Source organism: Sorex fumeus, unplaced genomic scaffold, assembly GCF_029834395.1.
Source record: "Sorex fumeus unplaced genomic scaffold, SorFum_2.1 ptg000265l, whole genome shotgun sequence".
Taxonomy (NCBI): Eukaryota; Metazoa; Chordata; class Mammalia; order Eulipotyphla; family Soricidae; genus Sorex; species Sorex fumeus.
Window position 1 is genome coordinate 736,844 of NW_026606322.1, and position 27,578 is coordinate 764,421.

The 27,578-nt window shown below is 40.9% G+C and overlaps 1 protein-coding gene across 1 annotated transcript; it reads right to left on the reverse strand.

Annotated features, from left to right (window-relative positions):
• CASR (calcium sensing receptor) lies at nucleotides 1-26,917 on the reverse strand. Its single transcript, XM_056109430.1, has 6 exons — nucleotides 26,733-26,917; nucleotides 23,995-24,301; nucleotides 17,000-17,884; nucleotides 6,060-6,290; nucleotides 2,695-2,818; nucleotides 1-1,487 (listed from the first exon to the last, which is right to left on the reverse strand). The coding sequence occupies exons 1-6, from the start codon at nucleotides 26,915-26,917 to the stop codon at nucleotides 1-3; spliced, it is 3,219 nt and encodes a 1,072-aa protein (XP_055965405.1).
• Nucleotides 26,918-27,578: the final 661 nt, after the last annotated feature.

Sequence of the window (27,578 nt, forward strand, 5' to 3'; positions counted from 1 at the left end):
TTATGAATGCAAAATGTTTTCTGTGACAGTGCTGCCTGCCCCGCTGATGACAAAGCTCCGGGAACCGGACACGACCAACGCTGGGGACATCTCTTCACGACTCTCCGTCTCCGGCTGGTGCTCCCCACTCACAGGTCCCGGCAGTCCTGCTTCCTGCGGGCTCAGTTCCAAGTCGGCCTCCTCGGCCTGCAGCGGGGGCAACGCCTGGTGCCTGGTCAGGGCATCGCTGCTCTTCCGCGTCTCCGGGGAGTTGTGGTGCGCGGAATTTCTGGGAGCCAGGGCGCTCTTCTGAGGCTCATCGAAGCTCAGTGAGAAGGTGACTGTGCCGCTGCCGAAGATGACTTTCTGCTTGCATCTGGGTGGCTGCTGGGACGGCGGTGCTGGCGGCGGCGGCTCCTGCGGGGCCAGGGCCGGCGGCTGCGGCGGCTTCGGCCTCTCGGGCGCTGGGAAGGGGTCCTCGCTGTTGCTCTTGCTGCTGATGGAGGAGGACGGGGTGGAGCCCGTGGAGCCCCCCAGGCTGCTGGAGCGCTTGCGGGAGGCGTTGCTGCGGCGGAGCGTGGCCCGCGCGGCGACCTTGAAGGCGTGGGCCGCGGTGCTGCAGCGCACCTCCTCGATGGTGTTGCGGGAGGGCTTGAAGAGGATGATGTAGACCTTGTTGAAGAAGATGCAGGCCAGCAGGCCGAAGCTGGCGGCGAGGATGGCGATGACCTCCACGGCGGAGACGAACTTGCCGTAGGTGCTGGCGTAGGCGGGGATGAAGGAGATCCAGACGATGAAGAAGATGAGCATGCTGAAGGTGATGAACTTGGCCTCGTTGAAGTTCTCGGGCAGCTTGCGGGATCTGAAGGCGAAGAAGAAGCAGACGGCAGCCAGCAGGCAGGTGTAGCCGATCAGGAAGCCCAGCGCCATGAGCGAGCCCTCGTGGCAGGTGATGAAGATGATCTCGTCCTCCAGCTCGTGGTTGCGGTACCTGGACGGGGGCGCAGTGTACAGCCAGATCACGCAGATGACAATCTGCATGAAGGTGCAGAGGAAAACGAGCAGGAACTGCAGGTTGAGCCCCCACCACTTGCGGTGAAAGCTGGTGGGGATCTTGGCCTCGAACACCAGGAGGACGCGGTTGGTTTTCACCAGGATGCAGGAGATGCACAGCACGAAGCTGATGCCGAAGGCCGGCTGCCGGAGGCGGCAGGTCCAGTCCTGGGGCTCCCCGATGAAGAACAGGGAGCTGGAGAAGCAGCAGAGAAGGGAGAAGAGGAGTAGGTAGGACAGTTCTCGGTTTGTGGCCTTGACGATGGGCGTGTTGCGGAACTTGATGAAGACACCCAGGACAAAGGCGGTCAGGAAAATGCCCAGCACCGCAAACAATGTGAGGGCTATTCCAAAGGGTTCTGTCCAGGACAGGAACTCAATCTCCTTGGCAATGCAGGACGTGTGGTTCTCGTTGGACCAGAAGTCATCCGGGCACTTGTCACAGGCACTTGCGTCTGTAAAAGGGCCCAGGGAAGATTTAGTTACTGTAGAGCCTAGATGAAATGTGTGAATTTAACACGTGCCACAGGAAGGGCACGAAGATTACCCAATGCAATCAGTTAAAATTTTCCTCATTGTTGAATTAATTGGAACTTTTTACATCATTAAATAATATATTGAATCCTGACCTATGTTTACTACTATACTTAATTTCATATATCTGGTATTTTCCTTTGCACATGTTCTGTGGTATGCGATGTGTGTGTGTGTGTGTTAAAAGAAGATGGGCTACATCTTCTTTTAGCAGCTACTGCTGATGACTTATAGCAGTAGAATAATCGTATTTTTCTACTTGGAGGCCCGTCTACACAACACAGAGCTGACATAGCCCATCAACCCATCAAACACTGACAGAGTCAATCTCAGACTTATTTTAGATATATTCAGGAGCTTTGTGGGCTTGTCATAGATTTCCTCTATGTCAGTGGTCTGCCATCCCTGGTCCACAGACTGGTGCTGGTCTACAGGTGTAGAAAGATTGAAAACAACTGGTCTACTCTTCAGTCCTAATTGCCTGTTTATGGTCTAGTGTGCAGGACTGGTGCTAGTCTGAAGTTGTAAAAAGGTTAAAGAAAACTGCTGTAGATCAATGGAGAGGATTGGTATGTCTGACCTATGCCTTCCTCACACAGCATATATGGTTTTTCAAAAAGAATCTGTAGACTCTTATTATAGTTCTGCAACTGAGAGTCAAGCGATGGACATTTGTTGTCTCTGCTTTATCCTAGGCAGAGTAAAACTTGGTGAGTCAAAGGAGCCTGGGCTTTGATAGGAATTCTGGCTCTGCCATTGCTATTTCTATGACTGTGTTAGTTTCCTCAATTTACATCCTCCCTGCACCTAAATTTCCTCATATGCAAAATGGAAGCAAAAATGACCTATTATTATGGTGATAAAATGGCAATTATCATTAACATTTATAGAGTACTTCCAATATTCCCAGTAAAGGTTTTATTTTACAAGCATTTATCTAGGTGTAACATGTGTGCTAATGGTGTTACAAAGACATATACTATTGATTTTTTGATCCCCTCTCCCCTTCCCATGTAATATTTAAACATACTCTGTTAGATGAGAAACTGTGCTAAATTCCTTCTCAAGGATTCCAGGCCCCAAAGTGAACTAAACTCTAAACGGTGTCCCTCAGGGATGTTCTTTTACCTGTCTCATCGCTGTACTCTCCATCAGGACACTCCACGCATTCAAAGCAGCAAGTAGGCTCCCCCTCAATGATGCCTTTCCTGGTCCCTGCCAGGCAGTCTCTACTGCAGTTGGAGAAAGGTACCTACAGGATGGAAATCACAAAAGTGAGTCAGTGGTCTAGCTCCAGTGACATTTGCAGGAATGGGACCAATGATCAGAGTCAAAGATCCAGCCTCATTTCAGGCAAAGGGAAATGAGGAAATGAGAGGTCTTTGTTCTTCTTATGTTCAAAAGAGAGAGATGGTTAAGGAAAAGAGAAAGATAAGATGCATGTGTGTGTGCAGGCATGCTCACACACACACACACACACACACACACACACACACACACACACACATCCTGGAACAAACAAACCACCAGTGCCAAGGGTGAGATTTTGGTTATGGATTCACCAGTGTCCTTTCACTGGTGTGCCCTTTGACAGTTAGCTATGCTGTGCAGACTGTCTTTCAGAACAGGAAACTGCTACTGTGGGAAAAGTTTCTCAGTCCTTCGTGGTTTGTTCCTTTATAGAGGCTGGTTTCTTATGTGTCCCTGCCTGTCCACCCACTGCTCCTGCTTTCATTCTGATGGAATCACACACACACAGATATACACACTCATATACACAATCACCACACATACACACACACACACACACACACACACACAGGAACACAAGGAGGATTAATTACTGACATTCCACACATTAACCGAAAATCCTTTTTAAGTAATCCCTTTTTCCATCTCTTTCAGTCAGAGAATGAGATATTGATTTATTCTTCCTGGAAGTGAAAATTCCAGAAAAGAAAAACGTATAGACACAGAGGACAGTAATAAGCGGAGATGCATGGATGAGGGGTCGTTTGTATGAAAGGGAAACTCAATTTTACAGTGAATTGCAATTCTACAGTTTTTATTTATTTATTTATTTGCTTTTTGGGGTTACTCCTGGCTCTGCACTTAGGAATTACTCCTGGTGGTGCTCAGGGGACCATATAGGATACCGGGAATCAAATCCGGTCTGCGTGTGCAAGGCAAACACTCTACCTGCTGTGCTATCACTCTAGCCCCCTGTTTTGTAGTTTTATTTTAGACTCTGAGAATGATTTTGAATATTCTTCCAACAGCTCAGAGAGTCAGACAAGATAGGCATAAAAAGGTCAAAAGGACTCTCAGAGCCCACATGAGTGTAACGTGAGTAACACTGGGAATGGCTGGGATCCTGTGAGCACTGCTTGAGAGAACCCCCTCCCCTAAGAAAGAGCCCAAAAAAAAATGAATCAAAAATCTGTATCTGTTAATTACTCACGAAAAGAAAGCTGCAATAGTTACATTAATTTCAGATAAATAGGTTTTAATTAATTTATTTCCTTAATGGGCTTAAAGTGAATTTGATTAGTTCTAATCTTTTTTCCTAATCATTAGATGTTCATATTTGAATCAATTTTGGTTATTTTTAATAAATACTGTCCAAAGCAAAATCTGGAACAATATTCTCACATCTAATTAAATGTTTCCTTCTGCCAACTACTTCTTCCTTTACTGCAAAGACCTGTCCTAGATAACTATTATCCTGTGCCCATCAGAAGCAAAGTATATAAGCTTTCTGGTAATAGAGCATTCTAATCCTATATAAATTATGCAAGAGATTCAGAAAATTTAAGAAAAGAACACTTTCCAACTCATTGTAAAAACTTTTGCTGTGGTCACAACAGCAATATTTGTCTGTGAATACATTGGCCTATAATTATTTTATACTGTTCTTATTTTGGTGTAAAGATGATACTGAATTTATAAAATGAGTTAGTAACATTTCCTCTTGGTTTCTGTTAGGCTGTGAATGGAAAATAATGGGTCAACATATGCCATTAGAGACAATAAATTCTGCACATTAATTGGGGTAAAATGTAAATGAATTATTTAACAGTGGGGGCAGGTGATAGTATAGCTGAAATATCTAGGTTCTATATTATTTAAACCTGATAATTTAGATGGAATTAATGGAAAGAGGAGTCTATGGAACTCTAAAATCTCAGTCTATGACATGGAAAATGTCATAGCATTTATCATTGTGAATACTTCTTCTGAGGTAGAAGCTAGTAAAGAGTTGTACATTGTGGATGAGAGTCACAGTGGTTTATTATAGACCTTCCACAGGATAAATCTATCTTGCATCTTGAGAGACAGTCAAATTATAGCATCTCATCAATCTAAGAAGAAGTTGGCAAAAGAATGGAGTTGGATGTGGTCATATTATGTAATAAGTGGTCTAAGATCCTCAAGAGTGATAACTGAAGAACAAATTCAAGGAGAAAGTGTTAGGACTCATTCTGTCTTCTTGCAAGAGTTAAAGAGAATGTCCTGTTCAGGGTCTGTTTTGATAGAGGTGGGTCCTCAGTAGCCTGCTACTTTTAGGAACCAACCATTATAGAATCATATATATCTCAGAATAACATTTCTCTTTTACAAAGTGCACATTTATTGGGTGGTGAGATTCTGGTGATTAAGTTTCTGGATGCAGTATTTAAAATTTCTTTTGGGGGAGGCATACCTGGCAATGCTCAGGAGCTATTTCTGGCTCAATGCTTGAGTAATCCCTGATGGTGCGAAGGATTGAACTGAGGTCAGCTGCATGCAAAATAAGCTCCTCACTTCCTGCACCATCTCTCCAGTCTCAATATATTGAGGTTTAGGGAGAGGAATGAACCTGATCTAAGGACCTTTTTATTGACTGGATTTTTGGACCATAGCACAGCGGTAAGGCGTTTGCCTTGCGTGTAGCTGGCCCAGCTGAGCCGAATTTGATTCCTTTGCCCCTCTCAGAGAGCCTGGCAAGCTACCGAGAGTATCTCGCCCACACAGCAAAGCCGAACAAGCTCCCCGTGACATATTCAATATGCCAAACACAGTAACAACATGTCTCATAATGGAGACATTTTTGGGCCAGCTTGAGCAAATCGATGAACAACGGGAGGACAGTGTTACAGTGCTACCCCTAGCTATGAACTCTTGGCAGTGTTCCAGCGATCAAACCAGAGCTGGCACAGGCAAGGCAAGTACTTTAATCTCTGAAACATCTCTCCAGCCCATGAGAGAAAATTAAAAAATAAACAACAAACTACCATTGAAAGGGGTGAGATTTTGGTATGGATTAATCCTTTCACTGGGGAGCACTTTGATGGATAGATGTGCTGTTCAGACTGTCTTTTACAACAGAAAACTGCTGGAGGGGAGGAAAGTTCCTCAGTCCTTTGTGGTTTGTTCCTTTACAGAGGCTGGTTCCTTATCTATCCCTGCTTATCCACCACTGCCCCTGCTTTCATTCTGCTGGAAGCACATACCTCCCTGGAGAACCCGCTCCACAGAATTTTCTCCTCGTTGATGAAGAGTCGTTCTCCCTTCTTGGCATAGACGTTGTAATATCCAACCTCCTTAAACACAATGGAACCATCCTCTGGGGAGAGATGCCAGTTGATGATGGAATAGTTCCCCACCAGGTCACCACATTCATCAAAAGTTACCTGCTCCCCCATGTTGTTGGTAAAATTAATATGTCGTAAATGCTTCAGGACCTAAAGAGAAACAGAGATGAATGTTTTTGAGCACAAGTCACAGAACTGTTATGTACAGTTATGTAGATTGAACACTGTACAAGGACAACTATTTGTTTTTACTAAGTGGAAAACTAAGTTTTACTAACTTGAAGATAAAATGTCTTTTTATAATTTACACTGAAGTACTTGCATGTGCTACAGCAGCCTTAGCAAATTATGGGCTTTATTTGATACTCAAATTATAGCTGTGACTGAAAGTACTTTCTTGAATCCAGGAAAGGAAATTAGTAAGAAGTGGAAGAAAAAAGATAGGAGGCATTGGGGAAAGCCGGAGGCATCGCTGTTGTAATAGTAACGTACAGTCCTTTGATTTGTATAGGGTTTTATTAGTCACAAAGCTCTTCTACAAAAAATTTTGTAAAACTAATTACTAAATCCTACTAGCTATTTTACTGCCTCTAAGGTACATACATCACTGACTACTTTACATTCATTTTATTCAATATTAATCTATATATAATCCTTACCACAAATAGTACTATTGCTCCCATTTCATTTTTTGCCCTTTATTTATTTATTGATTTATTTGTTTATTTATTTTGGGGATTTTGGGTCACACCTAGCTGTGATCAGGACTTACTCCTGGCTCTGTTCACTCTGTTCACTCTGTGAAATGGGGTTCACTCTGTGAACTCACTTCTATAACAGTGCAGTCTCATGGGGCTTTTTTTCTCTTTGGTTCTGAGAACTTTTCCTTACCCAGCAGGAGGCTAGAGGATGCTCTCCTATGCTTTGTAATTTTGTTCATTGAGAGTACTGGTGGTTTTCAACTTTTCTTTTCTTCTGCTTTTTGGGTCACACCTGGCGATTCACAGGGGTTACTCCTGGCTCTGTACTCAGGAATTACTCCTGGCGGTGCTCAGGGGACCATATGGGATGCTGGGAATTGAATACGGGTCGGCCGCGTGCAAAGCAAATGCCCTAACTGCTGTGCTACCACTCCAGTCCTTGGTTTTCAATCTTTTAACACTTAAGGGTCAGTAAAAATAGGAAATATATTTCACAGACTACTAAGGTAGAAGTAAAAATCATTATAGTAAGTATATTTACACAACAATCGTTATAAAAATACTCTCATTTGATCAGGTATATCATGTCTAAAGATAAATGCATAACTTTTTCCAAAGACTGGAAAGGAATTTTTGTGGACTGGCACTGGTTTGAGGACTGGAGGTTGAAAAATACTGATTTAGAGGCACCTTTCCCTTTTACCATTACTACTATTTTTGTTTTTATGATGATGGGCTGGAGTGATAGCACAGCGGGTAGGGTGTTTGCCTTGCACGCGGCTGACGTGGTTAGCCCAGGTTCGCTTCCTCTGCCCCTCTCGAAGAGTCCGGCAAGCTACTGAGAATATCTCGCCTGCACGGCAAAGCCTGGCAAGCTCCCTGTGGTGTATTTGATATGCCAAACACAGTAGCAACAAGTCTCACAATGGAGACATTACTGGGCCTGCTCGAGCAAATTAATGAACAACGGGAGGACAGTGACAGTAACAGTGAATTATGATGATGATGGGCTGGAGCGATAGCACAGCGGGTAGGGTGTTCGCCTTACACGCGGCCAACATGGCCGACCCGAGTTCGATTCCTCCGCCCCTCTCGGAGAGCCCGGCAAGCTACCGAGAGTATTCGATATGCCAAACACAGTAACAACAAAGTCTCCAATGGAGACGTTACTGGGCCCGCTCGAGCAAATCGACGATCAACGGGAGGGCCTTTACCTTTACCTTTATGATGATGATGATGGTGTTGGTGGTGATGACCAGGATTAAACCTCATAAATGTGAAGCCTATGCTCTATGATTGAGTTATATTCCAAGTCAACCATTTCTCCTTCATGTTTTAGTCACACTCATTGTTACTTGGGAGACTATGAGGTTCCACGATTGAATCTGGAGTTCCTGCATGCAAAGTATGTTTTTCAACCCTTTTGCCCTAACCATTATACTTAATGCTCTGAAAACTCAACATCTAATTGGGATGGAGTCCATCTAATGGATGGCCGTATTCAGTCTTTTGGTGGTTCCGACCCAGGACCTAATATCCACACTGATCTGAAAATGCAACCTGACTTAATTACCAGCAAAGGGCACATTTCATGTACCATTTCATTCCAGAGCTAACACTGCTTTGTAGCAACTCAGATCTGTATTTACTTCGTTTTAAAATAAACATTTGTTGTCAGGCAAACTAAATAAGGCAAAGGAGTCACCTGCATTTGAATAGTTCTGGATTTATTTGGGGTCAGAGTCTAGGGCAGTCTATATGCCCTGGGCACACCACCCTGGTTACACACTGGCCCTTCGCTTTACCATGTTTCACCACATATCCATTTGTTTTTCTCTGCAAAAAGGTGGGTATGTGAAAGGTTTTTTTTTGTTTGTTTTTTTTGCTTTTTGGGTCACACCCAGCGATGCACAGGGGTTACTCCTACTCAGGAATTACTCCTGGCGGTGCTCAGGGGACCATATGGGATGCTGGGAATTGAACCTGGGTTGGCCGCATGCAAGACAAACTCCCTACCCACTGTGCTATTGCTCCAGCTCCGAAAGTTTTTTTTTTAATGTCGTAAATCAATTCTTACTGAAAAAGCAGTGTGATGATTAAATGATTGCAACATTATACAGCAAAATACAGTACATCAGTGTCCTTACTGCAACCCTGGTTTGTCCTCAGTTTTGTCGCAGGCTTTGGGAGCATAGGGATCCCTCAGATTCTGAAACTCGGTTCTTCTGTTCTGTTAAGAAGTGCTGCTGAATTAATGCTATTATGTATTTAGGCCACCAATGTTCTCCTGAGCCTTCCCAGAATGGTTATGAAACATGTTTTTTCCTTCATTATGATGGAGTCTTTAGAGCAGTCCATGGAGAAGGAATGCTTTCCCCCTGTCCCCCGTCCCTCTGCTCCTCCATTCCTCTGTGCCTTCCTCCCTCCCTCTTTCCCTTCATTTTACACATCATTTTGCATGTGTGAGTCCCCGGATGGAAAATAAATACTGCTATTCTACATCCCTGGCCACATTCCTTTCTTTATATCTCAACTCTTCTTCCTTATCTTCCTCAGGAAGAAAAGACCTTATCTCCTGAGTGGTGTTGTAATTTTGTTTCTACTCTAATATTCCCCTATCCTGACATGCCTATTCACTTAGAGCAATTATCCTCAAAGTGGGTGATACCATATGCATTTATGTATGTTAATTACTATATTGTTTACAATACTCATTCATTTATTCTCATAGTAATTCTATAGATAATAACTATTAATTACTGCATTTTATATATGAGAAAACCAAGATATAGGGAGGTCCAGAGCTTGCCAAAATCATAGAAGTAGTTAGTGCTGGAGCTGTCATTTAAACCTAGCTTTTCCGTTATATAATACTGCCTCCAAAATAGTGTATGGTGTTTATAGCAAATACTTGTCAGAAGTAAGTAAACAATCCTTATCCTTATTATATATATTTATATAATATATATAAATATATATTTTGAAAAATATATTTTAAAATTTGAATTTTGAAAAGAAATTGTTCTTATTTGAAAAAATACTTTTAAAAGTACACTTAGTGGTAAGTTTGAGTTGTTAACATAAATTTCCTTCTTCTTTTAATTCTAGCCCTTTGATCCTTTTCTCTGGCCCCAGATTCTTGGCTCTCATTGTGCCAAGCAAGAACCTCTCATTCTGTGCTCAGCTTTCTGCGATAAAACTCTCTACTCACTGACAGGTGAACACAGAGAGGAACTGAGTGAGAGCACTTAGGTAACCATTTTTCACATTGTTCATACTTGACAGACCAATGACTCAAAGATCATGGCTGGGGGCTGGAGAGAGAGTACAGCATGGAGAGTGCTTGACATGCACACAGCTAACCCAGATTGATACCTGGAACCCCATATGGCCCTCAGAACACCACCAGGAAGATTCCTTAGTGCAGATACAGGAGTAACCCCTGAACATTTCCGGGTATGGTCAAAAAACTTAATAAGAAAAAGATTGTCACTGGTTATAGATTTTCTTCCTTGCTGTTGACAGAGGCTGGAGAGTTGTACTATCATCACAACTTGAAAGAAGAAACCAATAAAAAAATCATTTTTTTGAAGCTACCATTAAAAATGGCTAATACAATAATGCAATATTTGTCATATTTTCATGTTATTAAATTCAATCAACAAGTAAATATTTATAGACTTTCCATTGAAGTACTGAGCTTACCCACAGAAATATAAGACCAAGGAATATAGTCCTCATTGAATTTTCATACCCATTAATGTAAAATATAAGTATAAATATTGCATGAAATTGCTAATAATGCAAGTTAAAATGTAGCTAAGAACTAATTTATGGGGTATCAACAAGATATAGAGAAATCCAGAGGGGATTAAAATTTTGTTATTAAAAAAAATTGACCAGTGCTGAAACAATTAAATCATGTTTAAGGAATACTTGAGATTCAGACTGGCAAAGAGCAGGGAAGGAGTTATTTAAAACGGTGTGTACAACATGGACAGAGATATCAAGCTGGGAAAAATATGATGTACTATGGAGACAGTAAAGAGATCTAGGAATAGGGTATGGTGCCACCAGCAGGTCAATCTGTACCTGCGAGGTCAGTGCATCAACAGCCTGATGGTGCCTTCAAACTTCTAGATACCCCGAAATTGCTGCTGTACATTTGGCCAAACCTCAACAACTCGAGGCCAAGTTTACCAAGAAAGTAAACAGCCAAAAGTTAGGTATGTGGGAGACACACCCACAAACCACCTCTGGCTCAGCTATATAATTCGAGGCAAGGCCTCTCTGGTTCCTGATCAAACTGCTTAATGGCCATGATCCCAGAGACTCAGAAACAAATCTTGGAACCCAGGGGCTTTTGGCAGAAATGTGTCCATTCCCTGCAGTAGGTTACCAGTGCTGGGCCACCCTAGGTGGGAAGAAGGTTTCGTGCTTTGGCCTGAAACCCCCTGGCAGCTCAGTGGCCGCCATCATTCAGAAGCCATTGGACAGTCAGGTTTGGGTCCACAGTGAGAAGACATGAGGGACCTCATGTGATGGGGTGGAGCCGGCCCTTTCTTCCCGCCCCAATGAGACCCCGAGTCACCGTCCATGAATTGCTTCTCTGGCTCCTGATCTAGCTGCTTAATGATTATGATCCCAGAGACTCATGAAAAAAACTCGGAACCCAGCTGGTTTGGCAGAAATCCCTCCAGATTTAATTGTTAAAATTTTAGAATTCTAAAATCGCGGAGCCACTACTGCGGCTGCATGACATCATATGTTATTCATAATCAGCAATAGAAAGCAAATTGTCTACTGTTGCCTTTTTGGCAGATCTGAGTATTGAGGTAAAATCCCAAATAATAATGGTGGGTCTGGTGTCAAAATATTGAATGTAATCAAAGTAGAGAGAGAGAGTAATGTGGAAATCATCTGCCCCACAGGTAGAGGGAGGGTGTGGGATGGGAGGTATATGGGGTCTTTGGTGGTGGAAAATGGGCACTGGTGAAGGGACAAGTGTCATTGTATGACCGAGACTTGAACCAGAAAGCTTTGTAACTGCTCTTATGGTGATTCAACAAATCTGTCACTGTCACTGTCCTCCCGTTATTCATTGACTTGCTTGAGTGGGCCCACTAACGTCACCAATGTGAGACTTGTTGTTACTGTGTTTGGCATATCGAAAACATCACAGGTAGCTTGCCAGGGTTTGCTGTGCAGGCGAGATGCTCTCGGTAGCTTGCCGGGCTCTCTGAGAGGGGCAGAGGAATCGAACCTGCGTCAGCTGCATGCAAGGCAAATGCCCTACCACTGTGCTATCAACAAATAAATTTATAAAAAGGAAAAACAAAAGTAAGGTGGAGTTCAGAGGTCTCAGCAGTCATGTCCACACCCCAAAGCTGCCATCCAGTTAAAAAGCTATTCCAGCCTTATCATCTTGATAAAAATTCTGAATGCCCTGAACAAACGCGATGACCTCTTAGTACTTGTATTGTAAACAATAATGCGCAAAAGGAAAAAGAGAGAGACAGAAGAAAAATGCCTGCCTTCGAGGGAGGCTGGAGATGGGGAGTGGGGTGTTGGGGATGGTGGGAGGGAAGCAGAGGACATTGGTGGTGGGAAATGTACACTGGTGGAGGGATGGGGGCTGGATCATTGTATGGCAGAAGCCCAATTATGAGCAGCTTTGTAATGGTCTATCTCATGGATATTCAATAAAAGATTAAAAAATGTGGAGTTCGTGCCCGCTTCAGTCCACTTAATCAGTGGCTAATAAATAGCAGTGCTCTTACATTAAAAAAAAAGGAAAGAAAAGAAAGGAAGGAAGAAAAAGAAAAAGAGAAAAAAAGCAAGCAAGCAAGCTGGAAACCATTCTACCTTAAAAACAATGATAGGGAATCTTCCACTAATAATCACTGACCCACAAAACAGCAAAATGGGTTACAAAATAATTTCGATATTTCCCCTAGGCCTTTATTTCTCTTTTAGAATTTTAAAATAAGGAATTAGTAGTTGAATTTAAAAAAGAAAATATAACTCCAAATTATTTCTCTTATTTGGGAAGGGCTGGAGCGATAGCACAGCAGGTAGGGCGTCTGCCTTGCACGCAGCCAACATGGCCGACCCGAGTTCGATTCCTCCGCCCCTCTCGGAGAGCCCGGCAAGCTACCGAGAGTATTCGATATGCCAGACACAGTAACAACAAGGTCTCCAATGGAGATGTTACTAGGCCCGCTTGAGCAAATCGACGAACAACGGGAGGGCCTTTACTTTACTTTACTTTTACTTTACTTATTTGGGAAGGAACGTATGGGAAAAGACAGAATAAATAAAGGGAAAGAGAAAGTAAAAACGCTAATTAAAAGACAATGAAGAAAATATGCAGACACAGACTGATGATGATCACATATTACCTTTTATGTGGTAATATTTCCATCTTGTGGCCTTTGATGGTACTTCCTCAAAGAATTTTAAAGCCAAATTGTTGTTCAGTAAAGCATAAATGAGAATTACCTTTTGGTTCTGACTGCCATTCATTAATTCTTTTTATATACATGCTCAGGTGTTAGGTATCTGAACACAGTACTAAACAATACAGTCATAGTTCCAATTCTTACAAACCTTATAGAAAAATGGAGGAGATAGAGTGATAAGGACAAAGAAATAGGGTAGGAGACCTCGAGTTTCTATGAAGTTTAGAAGGCAACTGTGTGTTGTGTGTGCATAAATTATCTGTTAGTGTTACCTTTAATACTTGTTAGTATAGTGATATTTAAAGAGGAAAGTCAACTAAAAATAAGCATAAGCTGAAGCTATAGTACAGTGGGTGCTTGCCTTGTACAAGGACAACATAGGTTCAGTCCCCAGCACCCCGTATAGTTCCCTGAGCCTACCAGGAGTAATTCCTGAGCATGGAGCCAGGATTAAGCCCTGAGTACAACCAGGTGTGGTTCAAAAACTAAAGAAAAAAGAAAACAACAGCAACATGATTTATCTTTATTTAATATATATTTAATCGGAATCAGTTTCAATGAAGTGAAGGGTTGTGGAAACTTAAACTTTGTATGTAAATGGTAAAAATGAAGAAGAAATAGCAGAAAATACATGTGTGGTAGACTGGGGGAATGTAGTCTGAAAAGAATTCCAGGAAAAAGTGAATTTTGAAGGATTTAAAAGTTTGAGCTTGGCATAAGAGAAGACAAAAAATTGATGGTCTTCCAAGTATGGGATACAATCTTAGTAACAATACTTTTTCAAAAATTACTAAACTGGTTTATGGAAAGGTGCGTGGCAGGTTAGCTTGTTGAGTAGAATTAAGAGAAGATGAGGGTGAATTCCTAGCCAAGGTACATGAATAAGATTGCTTGGCAGATGGGTCTCTATGTAAGTCTTAATTATAAGCATGAATAACTGATGATCCATTTCCTGGTCATCAGAGGAGACAGAGGCAGAAACTTAGCTAGAATGTTCTCCTAACTCAGAATGCTCACAAAACTTGGTTTCTGAGACTCAGAGGAAAATTGGGACAAACACACTAGATCTATTTTCTCCTCTATTAGGAGAATAATCTCTACTATTTCTTTTTAGAGCTCTAACCATTTTATCCTATCTGTTTTTTTTAATTGGATGAATTGTGCCAGACAAGAGGAGATAACTGTACTTCAGTGGGTTAGCTGAGGGGTCTGTGTTGTGGATGATTTTTATTTTATCTGTCTTGATTATATTTTCTCTTCCTTTAGGTGATAGCATCTTGATTTCACTGTGGGGATTCAGTCCCTCTCTTACTTGAAGTTTATATAATTTGGGGAAGAATTTGCTCTTAGCATCAGGGATGGATCTGTGACCCTAGTCTAGTCTGTCAATATTGTTTCTGGTACAGCAAGAGATTCTGGGAAGAAAGGAATGCATAGGAGTTAGAATTTTGTTAACTTGAAGAAGACAGAGGTTAAAAACTTAATCCTGAAGAATTAGAAAAAAATAAATGAGATGAAAGTATCCTGTAGAACCTGAGATACTTCTGGGATTTTCAATATTATGAGCTACTGATAATATTCCTTCTTCTGTTTGGCCAGTTTCATTTGGGTTGTCTACAGTAAGCAACTAAAAGTCCCAAACTTGACTATAAAATAATTTTGGACTTTTTCTTCCCTCATGCCAAAGCTTTGTCTTGGCCATTTAGATCTTACTTTCTCATCTGAGAGAGGAGTCAATGAAGAACAGAAATGTCAAAATATCTATTGGAAGTCAGGTTTTCCTTCAACTTTATTGAAGGAAATGTAGTTGAAGGAAACTGATCCTGCAGGTTTCACAAACCCAGGATTCTTGGATACATGGAAGGGAAGAGAGAAATACTAAAGTATCTACTTTTAAGATTTCCTCTTTAATTCTCCAAATTCACCATCACTTAGCATCATTGATCCTGAAGTCTTTCTGGTCTTTAACTTATTATTAATAATTTATTATTATTATTATTATTATTTTTGCATCACACCCCGAGATGCACAGGGGTTACTACTGGCTCATGCACTCAGGAATTACTCCTGGCAGTGCTGGGGGGACTATATGGGATGCTGGTAATTGAACCCAGGTCGGCCGCATGCAAGGCAAATGCCCTACTCACTGTGCTATTGCTTCGACCCTTGGTCTTGAACTTTTATCAGAGCTTCTTTTTCTGTGACAGAGTGGAGGGGTGTGCAGTGCCAGGATGGAAACTCTAATACATCTCATAGAGAATGGAAACTTTAACTAACAATACTATGTTCAAGGGAGTTCCCACATAAACAAAATATTTGCAGGTCATTATTGTTCTTTCCATAATTCTAGACTGTCACACCTTATTCTATAAGAATCTCTGAAATAATTGATCTGGATTGTATCCTCCTTGTTCCTTCTCTCAGAAGCATGTATCAATTGGGTTCTTAAAAAGCTGAAAAGTTGTTTTAGTTAACTTTCCTTTCTAATTGATTAATTAGAGGACTACTGAAATCCTAGTAAAACAATCATCATCTGTTTAGAGACTGAACATTTATAAGTTTCTTTCGTGTATTGTATGGCAAAGCCTGGCAAGCTTCCCATGATGTATTCGATATGCCAAACACAGTAACAACAAGTTTCACAATGCAGATGTTACTGACCTGCTCGAGAAAATTTATGAACAATGGGAGGACAGTGCTACAGTGCTCTTTCATGCATATTTTCATATTTCATTTACAAAAAGACAGTAGAGACATTTTACAGATGTTGACTGTAACATAAAGCAGTATTTTTTCTTAAATGATTCTGTTAGTAAATAGGGAGTACTAGAGTTAAAACCCCCCGTGGATATATAATTTGATTAAATTTCAAAGACAACCCCCACTGTCATGTACTCTTTCCAAAATGTCAGTCTGGAATTGTAGAAAGTACAAAAAGAATGTAGAACATGGCCTGATTGAAAAATTAAGGTGTATATGCAGAACATGCAGGATATAAGTCAAGCCAGATTTTAATCTTCAGTTCTATGAAATGAAAGTGAATGATGTCTCTCTTATGAATAATTCAAACTTATAAAACAAAACTAAGCCATGTAATAAGAATTTCATTTCAACTCATTATATTCTGTAACTATTTCAGTGCTTTTTTTGAAATATCTAACATTAAAAACTTTTAAGATTTATTTTTCAGTGCCTTTGATTTGCTTGTGTCCTAAGCTTAGTTGGTTTGTTGGTTGGTCCAACAGAGACTATGAATAAAATAAAGGCAAAAGTGGTAGTTAAACACAGTAACACTAGTTTTATGAACCTTTGCACAATAGCATATAAGAAGTACTCAGTAAATAATTTTTTTGCTGACAAGGAAATATTTTTAATTTAAGCATTAAAGAAAAACACTTCAGTCAGTACTAAATCTCTTCGGGGGGACTTAAGAACATTTAGTGGCCATTCTTTAGTTATTCTGAACTTTAGGACTAAAGACGAATTGGTCAAGACTTGCAACAGATAATTAAATTAAATAACTATTTTGCAGAAATCAGTTACTTATATACTGAAAAGACAATCTGAATCTAAAGCTACATTTGATAACCATACTTTGATGTTGCCTGTTTTGAAGGATCCAGTACACCTGTCTTGCATGAATTAGTCCAACTCTGCTTTATTATATAATGAACTATTTTCTATGTTAAGTATGTACCTGCCAAGCTTCAACTTTCTTGATGTCTGCACAGGAGCCATTGGTGAAGAGCCCTCTTCCAGGTAAGCATGTATATATATCTTGCAGGGCATGAGCAATGGAGTAGACTGCTAAGTAGACATTGTAGGATATCCGCAAATGTGTATAATCCATGTAAGGGGTCTCAACACTGCTAATGTTCTCATCCCCAGTACAGAGAGGTCGGAAGGCTGTGGAGCTGTTGCTTATTCTGCTAACACCTTCTTCGTTACTTTTTAGGAAGGTTTCCATGGGTAAAGGTCCTTTTGCACCTTCTTGGAGGTGACAATTAAATGTTTCCTCCCAAAACTCTTTGGCAAAACCATTGTGAACAGACTTTCTGGGATGGACTTTCTGCAGGAATTCCCTGAAACCTGGGATCTGCCCAGCTTTCAGACCAAATCCAATGGTGCCTCCAACCACATGGAAGTACTCAGGCATAGCTATCAGAGAAGAGCTGGCCCAAGCCTCACTGGCCAGCCAGATCCTGCCGGTAATATTGCGTCGGACTATCTCTTTTATGAGTGGTTCAAGGTCTGGCCCACTGGAGAAAACGACAATGACCTTGGCTGTGGAATTCTGGATCACTTCTACCACCTGTTGGATCTCTTCTTCGTCGGAGTATTGAGAGATGAGTTCACTGAAGTCAATGCAGATATCCCTCTCCTCAGCTTCTTCTCGGAACTTCTCGATCCCTGGCCGACCATAGTCATCATCAGCTGCAATTGTGCCCACCCAGTTCCAGCGGAAATATTCAACAATGTCTGCCATTGCAGTGGCCTGGTGTTCATCATTGGGAATAGTACGCAGGAAGGACTTAAACTGATTCTTATTGCTGAGGAGTCTACTGGAGGAGGCATAGCTGACCTGTAAAGAGCCAAGAACACAATTTTTTTAAAGAATTTTTCACATTAAAATGTTTTAATTGAAGCAAATTAAAGTATAGAATGCACATGTTTCAGGTGTGCCCCATTATAAATACACATCTGTATTTCCTACATTAATTTCAACATTAAAGGCATTACATTGATCTTTTCTTTCTTTCTTTCTTTCTTTCTTTCTTTCTTTCTTTCTTTCTTTTTTTTACAGTTGTAGACTTGCAAGTTGTTGTGCTTGGGTTTCAGTTATACAATGACCGAGTACCCATCCCACCACCAGTGCCCATTCTCCACCCCAACCAATCCCAGTATCCCTCCCACCCCTCCCATCCACCATACCACCCTGCCTCTGTGGCAGGGCACTCCCTTTTGTTCTATCTCTCCTTTTGGGTGCTGTGGTCTGCAGAAGAGACACTGGGTGGCAATCATGTTCTGTCTATAGACTACTTTCAGCATGCGTCTCCCATCCTGGGAAAATCTTCCCAGCACCCTTTATTTGGTGCTCCCTTCTCTATCTGAGCTGCCTTTGCCCCTACAGTGTGTGGCTGGCTTCTAAACCAGCACCCGTTTATGATGAAAACCCTCACTAAATTGGGGATAGAGGGGACTTTCCTCAATATAGTTAAAGCCATCTACCATAAACCTACAGCAAGCATCATCCTCAATGGGGAAAAACTGAGAGCCTTCCCCCTAAGATCAGGGACGAGACAAGGATGCCCACTGTCTCCACTACTGTTCAACATAGTACTGGAAATACTAGCAATAGCGATTAGGTTAGAAAAAGAGATTAAGGGCATCCAAATAGGAAAGGAAGAAATCAAGCTCTCACTATTTGCAGATGATATGATACTATACTTAGAGAACCCTAAAACCTCTATGAAGAAACTCCTAGAAACGATAGACTTAAGTATAGTAAAGTGGCAGGCTATAAAATCAATACCCAAAAGTCCATGGCTTTCCTATATGCAAATAGTGAGAGAGAAGAAAATGACATGAAGAAAACAATCCCGTTCACAATTGTATGCCAGAAAATCAACTACCTAGGAATTAGTTTAACTAAGGAAGTAAAGGACCTGTACAAAGAAAACTACAAAACGCTGTTTCTGGAAATAAAAGAGGATGTGAGGAAATGGAAAAATATCCCTTGTTCATGGATTGGGAGAATTAATATTGTCAAAATGGCAATACTTCCCAAAGCACTGTACAAATTCAATGCGATCCCTATTAGGATACCCATGACATTCTTTAAAGAAATGGAGCGAACACTCCTGAAATTTATATGGAACAATAAGCCGCCACAAATAGCTAAAGCAATTCTTGGGAAAAAGAAGATGGGGGGAATTAACCTCCTGAACCTCAAACTCTACTACAAAGCAGTAATAATTAAAACAGCATGGTACTAGAACAAAGGGAGAGCTGCAGACCTATGGAACAGGGTTGAATATACTGACAATCTCCCCTCAAACATGATCACCTAATCTTTGATAAAGGAGCAAGAAATGTGAAGTGGAGTAAGGAAAGCCTTTTTAACAAATGGTGCTGGCAAAACTGGACGACTACATGCAAAGAATACATTATTTTTTATATTTTTAAAAACCTTATTTAAACACCATAGTTTACAAAGTTGTTCATAATACAATTATTTTGAATGCTGGCCTCATTCAGTCTGCAGAGGTGGGTTTTTGAGTATTCATTAATCTCATTGGCCTAATACGCCGGACAATGCAGACAGGAAAAAAGGGAAAGGTTAACCAAGATGGGTTCCTCTCCACCCAAGCACTTGCCAGTCAACCAGGAAGCATTATAATTCCCAGTGAATGACTGTTCATCTGATATCTTCAAAAATGAGACTGTAAAGGCCAGGAACATGGCTCAGTGACAGAGCCTTGCATGTGTGAGTCTTCATTTCAATCCCAGACCCCACAAAATTAGAAAAACAAAAACCAAAATTAAGTCTGGCCACAATATCTACCCAACAGTGTGAAAATATGTCTAGACTCTTTCAAAGAGTCTAAGCATTGTTCCACACACCTCCCAAGTTTCCCCAGTGTTGCATCATTGGTTGTTTTATATTCACATATACATTTTCTGCATGTTGAATCAAGGTGTCTGAGCTTTCCTTTTACAGTAACAAATACTTCATTAACAATTTACTTCTAGAATCTAATAGTTTCACATGGGCTATAAACCTAAGGCTTTTCCAAGATGCTTCAAGAGGTTCTCTTTTCCCATTACACCTAGTTTCTCTGCCTCTTAGCTATTTTTTTCATGCCCTTCTCAATTCCCCTTTTCCTGCTTATGGCACTTTATATAAAGGTGCCCTCAATTAGTCATTTCTCCTGGTCATAGCTGACCATGCAGTGCCCAGGATGGAACCAAGGACTCTCATACATAGCATGTGATCTTGCCCTTTGAGCCATCTTCAGGCCCTCTACTGCAGTCATTTGTCAGAAATAGACATCATTTAGCTCAACTAGTCATGTGCAAGTCCAAACAGTGCTACAGTACTACAGCCATTTGGATTCATCAGGTTCAATTCCTCTGTACCACAAAAACCAACTATGTGTGTTATTAAATATAGTCAGAAAAATTCTTTTCTCTCCTAGGTTGTTAATGAGTTTAAATGCCTTCAGGAGTCTTTTACACTGTTTGATTTCACATAATAGCTGAGGCTGCTTCATAGGCTGTTGATCTAGGTCTCCAGTGCTGAGAGAAACTGAAGAAGAACCCTGAAGGAGTTTCCTTAATATATTTCCACTTTCTCAGACAGTTTCTGTGGCAGTAAAAGAAGTACTTCAACATCTTGTAAAGGTTTAGAAGTTTAAAAGTCCCCGACACTAAAAAAAAATTATGTCAAACATAGGAAAATGTGATTGGTGAGGAGGCTAACCAACCCTGTGTGTGTGTGTGTGTGTGTGTGTGTGTGTGTGTGTAGGAGGCCTGTGCTTTGTGCTTTGACCACCTCAGTACCCTCTAGCCTCTCCAAAGCATGAGGGAATCCATATTTTGGCAGTTTTAGTCTACCTACATCATTCCTTTGTTTCCCAGCTCAGCAGTTAGAAAATCCAAGTTATTCCACTAATTTTTCCTTTGAAGAATAATATTCGATAGAATTTCTTCTTGGTAAAAGATTTTCAAAAGATCAATCAGTAACAAATGGATTTACATAAAGCCCACCCAACACTTAATATTTCTTGTTTCTCTACAGTTTTCAGAGAGATTTTAAATAAAGTTGAAGAAGTTTGAGGAATGCCTTATTATTTTTCTATTTTTCATCAATCAAAACACTTAGTTTTTATGTTCACTGTTTTAAAATATAAAATTTTCCAATATATTACTTTTACCATGGAGTGCTTTCACCAGTAAAAACATAAAGGGTGTTGGTGTATGAAAGGACTGGAACTACTTTACTAAAGAGCAAACCTGGTTCTTTTGAAAAGAGCCTTTATGAAATTGACAATTTGTTTTTCTACATTAGAGTAATATCACTACTACTGCTCTTTATCTACTGTGGGAAGTTATACAGTAAGTAGTTAAGCAATTTATTGAGATACAATTGTTTTTGAAGAATTCTATTTGTAGATCAAAACAATGCATATCTAAATCAGGATTTTATAAATAAAAAGCCTTGGGCGGGCTTTGTGTAAATCCATTTGTTACTACTTACTAGTTGATCTTTTTAAAAACAAGCTGAAAAAACTTTAAAGGGATGAAAAAAAGAGAAGACATATATCCCCCATGACATTTCTCTTGAAGAATATTTAAATATTTTCCCAGGTTTTCTAAAGCAAACTAAAAAAGTGGGGGTAAGTACCACTTTGTGCCCACCACTCCTCTAGAAAAAACCCTAAAACACACAAAACTTTTTTATTGTAAGAGGGGAGAATTTCATGAATGATTCAGAAAATCTGTTTTAACCACAACTTGCCCAACTGTTCTTCAACTCCACCCATTAGGTGGCTTTAGCTATTCCATCCACTGGGTGGCATCAACCTCCTGAAGAAATACCAAGGCTGCAGTTCTCAACTCAGTACCCTTGAGGATGGCTCCAGGGACTCTGGATGCCAGCTGCATCACCTATCAATTTAAGCCAGAATTTCTGGCAGGAGAAAATGTCTCACACCGCATATCAGATTGTGCAGCTTCCCAAATGGTGCCCACATGCAGACACGACAAAGCCACAGCCTGTAGATAAATTTACGTTAGTCTGCCTGGTAATCATTATAGTCTCCTCAGCAAGTTTATAACCAAAATTCAACCTAATTTTATTTTCATTCAACCTACAGAGGACTAAAATCTTCCCCTTCATGTTATTCATTTTTTTGGTGGCCATGATTCCTTTGGCCTGTTGGCTGAGACCAATTACTTTAAAACAAGTGTTTAAAATACATGTGTCAAATATTTTTCAGGTTTCCCGATATGTTTATTGATGTGGACTTCGTTGGCAAAAAAGTTACAGAGTTAGGGCTTCCCCATTGAAAAACACCTCTAATTCCCTGAAGTAAGGATTCAGGAAGTGATGACAAGACTTTCATAATTGTCACACATACCTATAACAAAGGAAATGAGCCCCCCAACCTAGAAATATAAATTTTTAAATGTAAATTTTTAAATTCTTAAAAAATTGAAATCCTTTAAAAATATATAGCATAATTTATAATTAAAGTTAAAATTTTTATAAGGAATGTAACATAACTGAACTGATTCTCCTACCCATGGGCATTTAGGTTGTTTACATAGAGCTATAAATTTAACATGAAAAAATGGTTTACTCTATAGAATCTGCTGTTTTTTTCTTTTGTTTCATTGAAAAAATAACATTCCTGTGTTACCTTAAACAAATGTTTATACCACCTAGTTTTGAGTGAATTCTTGGTATTTGAAAATGCATATATCTTCTTATCAAGTCTGTTTTGCAGGGTGAAGGCTGCTTATTCATATATGTTTTATAAAAATATTTATTTAATGAAATAGACAATTTCTGTTTCTGAACCATGCAAGATAACTACTAAGTTCCTGATTTGTGAAATTTATGCTCTGCTTCCATTGAGTTAAATTCTCTCTCTCTCTCTCTCTCTCTCTCTCTCTCTCTCTCTCTCTCTCTTCCTCTCTGTGTGTGTCTCAGGGAACAATACCTGATAGTGCTTAGGGGTTATCCCATTCAGGATGACTCTTGATGGCCCTTGGGAGACCATATGATATCTGATGCCAGGGATCAAAAAGAAGTCAGCCCTATGCAAGGCAAGCTCCTTAACCCCTGTACTATCTCTTTGGTCCCAGAGCTAAACCTGCAACCAGATAGCAGGCTTTTAAGGGAACAGGATTAGGGACAGGTATTTTGTCAATCAGAAACTTTGACAATTGGTACCCTACAGTTCTGCTCAAATCAATGAAAGCAGAATTTCTAGGAGGACAGGGTGTGTGAGACCATGATACCAGTATTTGGAGGATAACAGCGGGGAAAGTTGAAATCTATAGTTTAGTGAACATTTTTTTTATAACTTCCCTCCCTCCAAAAAAGGTCATAAAGGAATGGAGTAGGAAAGAAATAACTGAGTACTTTGAGAAAGACCAAGTTTGATTTCCTTCCCTCCCTCCCTCCCTCCCTCCCTCCCTCCCTCCCTCCCTCCCTCCCTCCCTCCCTTCCTTCCTTCCTTCCCTCCTTCCTTCCCTCCTCCCTTTCTTCTTCCTTCCTTTCTTCTTCCTTCCTTCCTTCCTTCCTTCCTTCCTTCCTTCCTTCCTTCCTTCCTTCCTTCCTTCCTCTCTCTTTCCCTTGCTCTCTTCCTTTTGTTTTTGGGTCACACCAAGTGGTAGAACATTGAATGCCTGAAACAACAGTATTGAACAGCTGTGTAAACCACAGTATTTTAATAAAGTGAAAAAAAAGTAAAATAATTTCAGAAAAGTCTTGAAACAACTAGGCATGAACAATTGACATAAAACTAAAGAAAAGTTTAGTTATCCTGACTAAATAAAAGGTGTTTTATGCCCTTGCAAAGTAGAGCTGGAAGCCAGCCAGCTGTTTGGGCAGGGGCATAGCACTCCTCAGAGCCCGCTTCTCCCCATCTGCTCTCGGGCTGGCAGCGAAGGCAGGAGTACCTGGGGGATGTAGAAGAGCCCGAGCAGGTTTGCAACGGCTGTAGAGATGCCCGAACCAGTTGCTCCTACCACAGCAATGGTGGAGGGGATATGCTCTGAGCAGTTGCAGAATTCATCAAGGTTCAAAGAATCGATTTTGTTCTGTGCCACAAAACTTAGGGTGGCCTCCAGAGCTTTTGAAACGGTATTGCAAGTGTCGAATATCCTGTAGCCCAGTGTCATGTTGGGGAGAAGGGCCGGGCTGCTGTTTATTTCCTCGATGGCAAATATCATCGCTTGTAACCAACGGAATCCACGGAAGTTATATCTGGAGGAGATAAGAAGTGGGAGAAAATGAAAAGCTCTCTGGTCAGCAGTTTCAGAATAAGGCCTGGGGCCAAGCTGGGTTTGAGTTGTGATGCTCTGAGTCTTCAGTTTTCGGGTCTTGTGTTCTTTGAGACTCCAGGGCCTCTGGAAACAGGGACCACACCTACAGTGGTGGTGAACCATAGGCAGTTAAACACAATTCTCAGCATGGTGCTGACAGAACAAGGGAGACATAATAATAGATTGTTATTAGTAAGAGAATGAGTTGTTTGAGTCTGCCTCTTCCAGTAAAGAATTCTAAGTCAGTGTGAGGCACTTCATTGAAAGTAATATAGAGATTTTAATAGAAAAAAACTTATGACGTTAATATGTGGAAACCTGAAAAAAGAAAGCCTTAGCTTTGTAGTAAAAATTTTAGATTGTGAAATTCCTGGAGGCCGAAGGGAAATGAATGATTTTATTTTCATAAACAACAAACATCAAGCATAAAAAGGTCATATATAAACAGTGACGATTTTGGGGTGGTGAAATGGTAAATTTTATTAGAATTGTTGTGTGTTAATTATTTGCACTATCTACTTTATTTAATTTATTTCTTTTAAGGAACAGAATAGGGAGTCCAGTAAAGAAAAGAAATTGGTACACCCAGAGTACAGATGTGGGCAATTCTAGAGTGGAGTGGCATGAAATAAAAGGAAGAAATGCATATTTAAAGAAGAGGGATGTGGGTGACTCCAGAATTGAGTGCTATATAATTTTTATTGAAAAGATTACCATGTATTTACCTTGTAAGGTGAGGCCCTGAGTTCAATTCCTGGCACTAAAAGGAAAAATTAAAATTCACTTGCTTTCAAAGAAGGATGGTAGTTTTTGGCAGTAACAAGTGGGTCACATCCAGTGGTGCTCAAGGTTTACTTTTGGATCTGTGCTCAGGGGTCACTCCTGGAGGGCTAGAGTGACCACATGGGTGCCAGGGGTCATACCAGTGTCGGCCTTGTACAAGGCAAGTGGTCTACCTGCTATGTTATCTCTTCAACCCCCCCCCCCCCCCCCAGCCCCAAGTATTTTAAATAAAAATCAAACAAGAGAAAAAGAAATAGGGCAATAACATGGTTTCGCTCTCTCAGAACGTGGCTCAGAGCAAGGGTTCCTTTGTATGAACAAAACATGCTGCCTTTGTATTTCAGTGCCCAAAGGAGAAAATGCAATTCCACAGAATTTCTCTCAAGATGTTGGGTGTTAATATTGACACTCAAAGACAGGTGGTGAGAACTGCAACTTGTTACAGTACATGGTTTTGTTTATATTTCTAAATATCCAACTCTAATTTTTTAGTGGGGACAGTACACATGGCAGTACTCAGTGGCTACTTATGGTGTGGTGCTTGGGGCCACTCTTGGTAGCATTTGGTACCAGGTATGTGATATGAGGTATTAATTCTGGAGTTTCTGCATACAAAGTATGACTTCCAGCCCTTTGAGCTATCTCCCTGGCCGAGGCTCAGTTTTAATACTAAATATAACTATTTATCTTAGTTAATTTCTTTATTTTTCTTCATGATTTTGTTCATGATTCATTTAAAACTTACAGTTATTGAGATAGAATCTCTTTCTTATAAAACATCTCTATAGCTAATCCCATTTTCTTTCCTTTCCCTCATACAATAAAAGGTGTACATCACTTCAGGACAACTCCAGGACAACCTAACAGGCTAACAGGAAATTTCTTCAGACCAATCCTACTGTACAGACCTGTGTCTGAAAACTATCGACACATGGGGACCTGCTGGCTGTTGGCAAACGGTTAAAGGCCTGTGGTTGAGCTTGATGGAATTATGTTTCTCCATTTATATATTCGGCTTTAGCAGAGATAAATTCAGTTTTCTGTAAGAAAGAGTTTCTGGTGGGAGTGATTTCAAAATCACTGCTACTAACTTTCCCCCCAACTTTAAAATCCTTTCTCTAAATGAGACAGCTAATGCTCAGTTTTATAAACTGCTGTAGGGCCAGTCAGGTCAGAGGGTCAGGGTTTACTCCTGGCTCTGCATTCAGAAATCATCCCTTAAGGGCTTGGGGAACCACGTGGGATGCTGGGGATCAAGCCACGTTCAGCTGTGTGCAAGGCGAGCGTCCTCCCCTATGTACTACTGCTCCTGCATATATTTTTTGAGGTACTTCTATTCAGCAAAACTACTGCCAGAACAGCGATGATCAGCTATCAAGTCACTGGGCATATGATACAACAGTTCTCTAACCAGTACCTGTTAATATTTTTAGGGGGGACTTATTTTGAAATGAAGAATAAAAAGCTTTATTGTGAATGCCATTTTTGAAAAGTGAGAACAAAGTTTGGGAAAATATAGTTTGGGTTTAGTATAGTTTTTCTTCAAGTTATCAGAAGAGACAGACTATCTGCCGGGCCCCTTCCCTTACCTGATACACTCCACAGATTCTGGCCTCGACTTTAGGTCTTGATCTTTGGCTGCGACTCCAAAATGAATAGGAAAGAGCCCCCCAAGGATGATGTCACCTTTTTTCTGAGCTCTTTGGTCAGGTCCGTAGGCGGAAGTGTCCCAGGTAAATGCCAAGAGGAACAAACAGCAGCTATAAAATGCCATTGTTCTGCTTTCCCTGCAAAGCAGAGACACGAATGCGAATGCTGGTGGTTGGGGCTCCTGAGAACGCTTGCCCTGGGGGTAGCTCACTCCCTGTGGAGGGGGCACATCTCTACAGAGAGACTAAGAGCAGAGTGGAAGCTGTGGTGTTTGAAGTTCCATGTCTGCCTTCTCCACTACAGACTTCTAAGTTCGGTGGTCCTTGAGTCTGTTGAAGCCACGTCATGTAGAGACCATCTGTGATGCATTCTGAAAGGGAAGAGAGAGAAACTGAGTTCAGCTGAGCCTCCGTCCTTTCTCCGTATGGTGAAGGTAACAGAGGTAACTCAGAATTTCCATTAAGAGAGACTCAGGGAGGAGTCCCAGCAAGTTAAGGAGGGGCAGCACAGAGCCACTTTTTTCTTTTTCAATTGAATGACCATGAACTACACTTACAAAGCCTTCATGTTTGCGTTTCAGTCATAAAATAATTGAACACCCACCCCTCCACTAGTGCACATTCTCCACCACCAATGTCCCCAGTATCGTTCTCTCCCTCTCACCCCTCCCCTTGCCTTTATGGCAGACAGTTTCCCTCTTACTCTCTCTGCTTATGGGGAGCCACATTTTTCATGCTCATTTTGTAAGATAGAGAAAACCTCAGTTGTCCACATTGGAGCAGGAC